The 7962-nt window shown below is 32.7% G+C and overlaps 1 protein-coding gene across 1 annotated transcript; it reads right to left on the bottom strand.

Moving 5' to 3' along the window:
- Positions 1 to 5627: 5627 nt before the first annotated feature.
- LOC137821791 (U-box domain-containing protein 27) lies at positions 5628 to 7262 on the bottom strand. Its single transcript, XM_068626545.2, has one exon. The coding sequence runs from the start codon at positions 6983 to 6985 to the stop codon at positions 5747 to 5749; it is 1239 nt and encodes a 412-aa protein (XP_068482646.1). The 5' UTR covers positions 6986 to 7262; the 3' UTR covers positions 5628 to 5746.
- Positions 7263 to 7962: the final 700 nt, after the last annotated feature.

Here is a 7962-nt window from a genome sequence, read left to right as displayed (position 1 = left end):
AAAACTTTAAAAAATATATTTAGCATTTTTAAGAAGTAAACGTTACGTCCGCATTTTAAATATTTAATTAACAAATACGCATTGATTAAGATTTATAGTGTTGTACTAATAATAGTTTTTTTATAATTTATTTTGATTACCATGCTTATATTATCCTGTATTAGTGAATGCCTCTATAATCATAAAAACTATTCCTCCATCAAAAGAATGTAGCAATTCAATTCATAAGAATTTACAACAAACCTTACCAACAAATCATAATTACACAACACACAAACACAAACTAGTAATAAATAAAGCTACCACCGACAATTGAGTGACACGTGTCACCAGTGCTATACCATAAATATAGAAAACACATAATAATAAAAAATTAAAAATCTAAAAAATGTTTTTTTTAATATTTTGATACTTTAATTAAAACTGGACGTGTTACATAAAAATAAAAAGAAATAAAATTCTTTAAAAATCAAATTAAAAAACAAGCAAATGAGATGCTCCAATAACGTATTTAGATGTATTGTCTTTTCATCCTATTCAAAAAAACCCAACTGTTTACGAAGGAAATTCAATTTTATTTTCGATCACTTATTTTTTTTTAAATATGAGAACATCTTTCATATATAGATTTTTACTGACTCACAACACATAGACATTTGATTATGTTTTCGAAAAATTCGTGCGTTGACTTAGATTCATAAGTTTGCACCTGTCATACCATATTACTGTGAAATCCACACAGTTATGCGTATAAAATAATCTCAATATCATATCTCCTAGTATGATTGGGTTAATTCATAAAACATGTCAAGTTAGTTATTTTTTAAACAACTTACCTATTCATATGAACATCGTTCGACTCTCACCACCTGAATAACTTCATCTATATGATTCTATTATCTCAGGAGAGTCAGGATATCTCATTCTAGACTAATTCCTAGTCAATGCACATTCTAAAAAATCTTAACACGATATTTTCTTTTTTGAAAATACTATGTCTTTTGACAAAAATTCATATTTTGAACCTCAAAATATTCAACATCAAACAAATAAATCATACCAAATTTTAGAATTTCCAAAACACACAACAATTCATTTACTTATCATATAAATGTCTAATTAAAGTATTTTTCAATTAAATATACATGAAATAAAAGTTTACATAATTTATAAGTAAAGCTATACAAAATTTAATTAACCAACCTTTTAAAAGATTTTTTTTTAGAGATTCTAGCTTGAGCGATAATTTCTCTCGCTTAAGCGAAAATCAAGCCAAGAGCACCCAAATTTTCATCCCAGGTCTCGTTTGAGCGAGAATTCTCTTGCTTGAGCGAGATATGCAGAAAAATTCTGCATAAACCTGTTATGCCTATTAAATTCTAAACCAGCATTTCATTCAATTGATAAATTTATAAATCTACAATTTACATTAACAATTCCTGCTCAGAATTATACAAGCACTCTCATTAAGTCATTGAACAAGTATATCAATCTGCACATATATATGATTTCTAAATAAAAATCACTTAAAGTCAAACAACCAATTCTCATCAAACATTTCATTAACTCATTTAATTCCAAACTCATATACATTCTACAACATCTAATATATCTACAATTTCACACTTCAATTTCACTCAATTTCCAATCGATTCAAAACAAGAAATCCTACAAACCAAACATTTGGAATTGGTGACCACGTCACCCCACATCCAGATCTTCTAGCCTAGGATTCTATTGAAAGTTTAAACTAACTTCCCTTACCTTTACTTGAGTAGATGCTCACTAAGAGCCCCAATCCTAGCAAAAGCTTAAAGAGTAGCTTAACATGCACCACATAGTCCTGATTAAAATCTAACTATACCACTAGGACTCTAATCTAACAAAGACTAATCTTAAAGCAAAAAGGATCACATGCGTAAACTTAGATCGAGACAGATCTACTGATTCAAAATTTAACTCAAAGAGAAGAGTAAAAATTGAACTTACTCTATAAGAAATTCTGATCGAGTAGTCTTGTAGTCTTCGCAGCCAGGAGTCTAATGGTGGACTCCGATCGTTAAACTGATGAGAGAGGAGGTTAGAATCTTATAGAGAAAGGAAAGGAAAAGGAAACTTCTAGAGAGATGTATGCTCTTTTGAAATTAAACCTGAATAAATGAATTTTCTATTTATATGTCATTTTCATTTTAATAATAAAATATTCAGGATTCATTTAAAATATACCATTTCTACTCTAAAGTAATTTTCTAGATCTTTATAGGGTTTAAGATAAGGTTTGATGGTAAATGCAAAAGAATAATGACTCATTGAGGAATGAGTTGCTTGAAGTGGAGTGGAGCAGCAAAGAGAGTGACTGAAGATGAATGTTATTTTCTTTGATATGTAAGATTCGGTGTGCGGGACCGAATGATGGTGGGGTGTGTTCTTTCTTTCTTTCTGTCAATGCCTTCTACTTATTCTCCAACAAAACTTCTTGAATAAAGGTTGTGCCTTAGGCAATTAAAATAAGAAGTTAAGGGAAGAGCGGTGGGTTAACGAAAGAATGAATGTTGATAGTTTGCATATAAAAATTGTTCCGTAACATTAATTTTAAAAATTAAAAAATAATTTTACTTTTAAGTTGTTATATGAATGACGAAATACTCATTCTCATAATTTTAAAATTTAAAAGATAAAATAATAAAATAAGATATATTAATAAGGGCAGATTTAGAAAAGATTTGTGTACACTAAAAGTGGAAAAATTATATATACTAGAGGAAACAAAGGCGTTGTTGCATCTTGGTATCTACATTTTTTTCATTTAGATGGACCGAAGTTGAAAAGCAAAAAATATAATGTAAAAGAAAAACGATGAATTGATTAATCAACTTCTTCTTTCTTTCTCTTCTAGTATGGGCTTCTCTTTCTCTTTGGACTTTTACTCTTCTTCTTCTGCTGGTGGTTTTGGGATTGAAGAGTATGATGAGGTCCAAACTAAGGTTGGGATAATGGTTTCACCAAGGAATAAAATTGCTTGAAGTGGAGTGGATCAACGAAGAGAATGACTAAAAACGAAGGTTATTTTCTTTTATTTATGAGATTTCGTATTCTTTCTTTGGTCATTATATTCTTCTTATTTTCCAAAAAAATCTCTCTCATAAAGATTGTGGTTTAGGTCATTAAAATAAGAAGTCAAGGAAAAAGTGTGATTAGTTTGCATATAAAAAATGTTCTTTAATATTAATTTTAAAAATTAAAAAATATTTTTATTTTTAAAGTAATTCAAATGAAATGGTTAAATGTTCTTTTTCATAATTTTAAAATTTAAAAGATAAAATAATAAAATAAGATATATTAATAAGGGTAAAATTAAAAACAAATGTGTATGGAACAAAACAGTTATGAAGAGTTTATAAAGATAAGATGTATATAAGCTATAGATGTAAACATTTGTTTTGTGTTGGAGTAAAGAGGAGTTTGTTATTATTTGTTAGTAAGATAAGAAAATGATAAAAGTGTTAAAAGACGACTCAATTCCTCATATAACACTATTTACACTTTTATTTCTCCATTAGCACCCTTTTGTTTTTATTTTCCTATTTAACACCCTTTTGTTTTTATTTCCCTGTCTAGCACCATTTTAAAAGTAAAAAAAAAAATATTATTTTTTTGATAATTTTAATTTTGAATTACATTAAAAAAATAAATATTTTTAATGTTTAAAATAGTTAGAAATATAATTAATGAATAAAGAAATAATTTTTTACAAAATAAAAAAAGTAATAAATTAAAAATGTTTTGTTTAATTTTTTGTTAAGAATGAAGAAAATAAAAAATTAAACTCTAAAATAACATAAAAGTTGAATCTAAAAACAAAATTAGTATTTATTTATTATTGTTGATGATGTAATTATGTTAATTTTAAGTAAAAAATACAGGACATAATTATAAAAAAAACTAAAGTCAATTAGTATTAATTAGTAGTGGACACACATATAATATTGAAGTGTCTACCCTAAATGCAAAATCCTAAAAAAAATAAATTAATGCAAATGTTATACTTAATGCTTAAAAATGAATAGACACTTTAATATTATATGTGTGTCTACTATTAATTAATACTAATTGACTTTGATTTTTTTATAATTATTTCCTATATTTTTTTACTTGAAATTAACATGATTACATCATCAATTATAATAAAAGTAAATATTAATTTATGTTTATAGATTCAACTTTTATGTTGTTGTAGGGTTTAATTTTTAATTTTTTTATTTAAAAAAAATTAAACTAAACATTTTTAATTTATTATTTTGTAAAGACTCATTTATTTATTCATTAATAATTATTTTAAACATTAAAAATATTTTTTTTTAATACATTCAAAATTAAAATTATTAATTTAATTTATTTTTTGTTTTACTTCAGAAATTGTGTTAGATAGAAAAATAAAACAAAAAAATATTAGATGGAAAAATAAAAATGTAAATGGTATTAGGAATTGAGTCGGTCAGACGTATCATTTCTTAACAAACACATTTAGATTTGAATCTCTCTCATCATACATTCTCTTTCTACATTTGAATTCCTCTCACTCTCTCCATCATTTGCTTTCATTGTAGTGTTCACTATAGAAAGAAATAAATGTGGAAGGGAAAGGCATAATGCCTGAAATACAATACTCATTCCAAGTCTTAAAAGGTGAGAAATAAAATAAAAGAGAGGTGAGTGGAGGAAAGAATTAGTTAGTATATAGCAATTGAGAAAGTATTTGATGTAGATCCGGTAAACAATATGGGGACTTTTTGTTTGTGAAGATCATGGAGGGGCTACTGATTTGATGAAGATTTAAGAAATCTGGTTATGGTGTTTAAAATTTGATAATGGAGGGTGGGCATTGTTAAGGGCCCTGTAGGGATTGGAGTGGTCAAACCTATAATGTCTCACCCTCCATTATTTAACCCTTTTCTTTTTCAATTGGGGATTCCCATCCTTTTCATCCCTTTCTACCAAACAAACACTCTTAATTGAAGGACAAAGTTCCCCTCACAGTCACCAAAGCAACCCTATTTCAGCATTTTGGGGCACCCTGTCTCTTTCTTTCTCAACAATTTATTTCCTTTACTTCCCCCCATTATTCTATGCATTCCCACTTAAATTCCATTCTGCTTCTAACTCCTTCCAAAAATATTTATAAAAATAACGTCATGAAAAAACTATAGAATAAAAGAACGGTGATGTTTGAATTCTCCCTGATATCGACGCAGATACAGTCTTATTTTATTGTAAAAGAAGAAAAGGTATTCGGCCCACTCGTTAGTTGCGGTATAATGCTCACTTTTTCTAAAGCAACAAAAGATACGGTCCAAATTGAATTACGCTCCACCCATGTAAACAAATGCAAATTCTTCCTGCATTGCATTGCACACAGTAAAACCATTAAGATTCACCTTACACACCAAACCCATCATCCTTCATCCACAATGGACACACAATTCAATTACTTTCGTTCCAATCACTTTAATATGGTTCCTTTTTGTTCATCAGTTTCGCAATCTAATAACTCAAAATATTATTGAATTCTATTATTGGAGAAGTGAACACGGTGGGGGAAAGGAGAAAGAAATAGAGTGAGAAGGATCTCGAAATGAATTTTTCCCCTGGTGATTTTCCATTTTATAAAATCTGTCTATGGACAAACAAAATTTGGTTTGATTTACATTTTAGAAGCGTTTTTAATTACTGCGTGTGAGGGAGAGCGTCAAAACGGCATGATATGCGTGGTCTTGGTGTCATAGCAGGAGAGGCATGACTTGGAGTTCACCCGAAAAATCTTGAGCAAATCGGTGCACATTTGGCGCACTTGCGGCGCACAATTGCTCTGCATCAGCAGCAGAATCTTGGTCAAGCCATTGGCCTGAGTCACTGCCTCCTGCGCCTTGCGATCGCGAAACAGGTAGCACACGCTCCACAGTGTCGTCACCGCATGCTCCGTCGCCACGCTCGACACCTTCAGAACCTTGCTCAGCACCGCCGCCACGCACGCTGCGTCCTCGCATATCTCCTTCCGCCCCTCCCTCGTCGACGACGCCGTCTCCACCAGCTTAAGCACCTTCTCCACCGCCGCCGCGCCCAGCTTCGCCTCCGCCAACAGCCTCGACAGCGCCTTCACCGCGCCGAGACTCACCAGCTTCAGCTTGTTCCGCTTCGGCGTCGAAATCGCGACCAGGCTCGCCAGCGCGGCCTCGACCAGCGCCGGATCTTTCTCCGGCGCCGCCGACTTCAGCAACTCGGCCACCACGCCTTCCTTCTCCGCGATTAAAATCTTCGACTCCGCGTCCGCGGCGATGAATTGCAGAACCCTAGCGGAGGCGATTCTCGATTCGCAGCATCCTCGTTGCAGAACGAGAAGCAGAGAATCTAGGCTTTGTTTGTTTCCTTTGAGCAAAGAGTTTCTCAATCCATCGCGATCTTCGACGCTATCAAGAATCAGACCTAACAGAATGACGACTTGTTGGAGAAATTGAGTATTAGCACTGGCGACGAGTCCTCCGTCGACATTGTCGAGGAAACGAAGCAGTTGGTTGACGAAGCCTTCTAGTTTGGCAAGGAAGAGTTTGTTATGGTGAGAATCTCTGGCGAAGTGGAGCAGTTTGGTGAGCGAAGCGGAGCAGAGAGAGTGAGTTTCCAATTGAGCGACGGTTGGGAGGACCTGGTCCGGGGAGAGGAGGGGGTGCGGAACGGTTGAGTGGCGAAGGGAATCGGACCAGATCTGAATGAGGCTTTGTAAAGTTCGGTTGGGAACGAAGTCCTTTGTTTGGAGAAGTTGCATGGTTGCGGGGCAGGTGTTGTTGCCGGCGTCGAGCCAGCGTTGGATGCTGGAGCGGTCGTAGGTGACCCCGGTGCAGAGGCTGACAGGTGATTTCATAACATCAAGAGAAATAGGGCACTTGAAGAAAGTGGGAACGTTGATGCATAGATCGTCTCTGGCTCTTACCATGGTTGGGTTGAGTGAGGAGTGAGTGAGTGAGTGGGAGATGGTGCTGAGAGGAGAATGGGGTGTTTAAAGATGCAATGGGAATGGTCAAAGGTGGGTGACGTAAGATGCTTCCCTTTTTGTTTTCCTTTCATTAAACAACTACTGCTATTTGTTTTTTAGATTATTGGACTGGTGACACGTGGAGGTGGAGCTCCAACCCAAGTAAATAATAAATAGCTATCATGAGGCTTCAGGGAAGATCGTGGGGTGGTGGACCATTTAATCAATCACTTTAAATTAATTCATCATTTTACACTATTATTAGTTTTTAAAAAATAAATCATTATTAATTCTAAGAAGAATCAACGATACTAATGAATTATATCCAAATCCCCTTATTATGTTTATTTTCTTTTCTCTTTTTGGGCCGTGGGGGTGGGGTTGGGGTCTTCAATTTGACTCATTATGTTTTACAGTCCCTCGTTATGGCACCGAAAGCAGATATTTCAAGGATGATGGGTAATCATATATTAATAGCTTTAATTTTTTATATATCTATATTACAATTTCTAATATTATTATTTTAATATTTTTTATATTATTTAATTACAAATTTATCTTTTATTATATATATATATATATATAAACTTATCACATTAAAAATTATATACAAATTAATAATTGTCAAACTATTTTTTTTAATATCACAATTTCCGATTAAATCTCAGCTTGCTAAGTTACACCTAGCCCTACTTTCACGCAACAAACTGCGCCCAGGCTACTTCCATATTATGGTCGTGTTTCATAACTAAACCCTAAAACGATGTTATTCATAAAGTAATAAAGAAAAAAGTTGGTTGAACAGAGTAAAACGTTGCAATTAACTATCATTTTGAAACACTCTTGCATTATTAATTTTAAGATAATAAACAAGCTTTCGTGTTAGAACTCATGAATTGCGTAGATTAAGTGGGAAATGTTTGGTTTTTGATGGCGTA

Source organism: Phaseolus vulgaris, chromosome 9 (assembly GCF_051622355.1).
Source record: "Phaseolus vulgaris cultivar YP4 chromosome 9, ASM5162235v1, whole genome shotgun sequence".
NCBI lineage: Eukaryota > Viridiplantae > Streptophyta > Magnoliopsida > Fabales > Fabaceae > Phaseolus > Phaseolus vulgaris.
This window is presented reverse-complemented; position numbering and strand designations above follow the sequence as displayed.

What these genes read in the sequence shown, in the direction of transcription:
- LOC137821791 (XM_068626545.2), bottom strand. Translation starts at nt 6,985, where the DNA reads ATGGTAAGAGCCAGAGACGATCTATGCATCAACGTTCCCACTTTCTTC.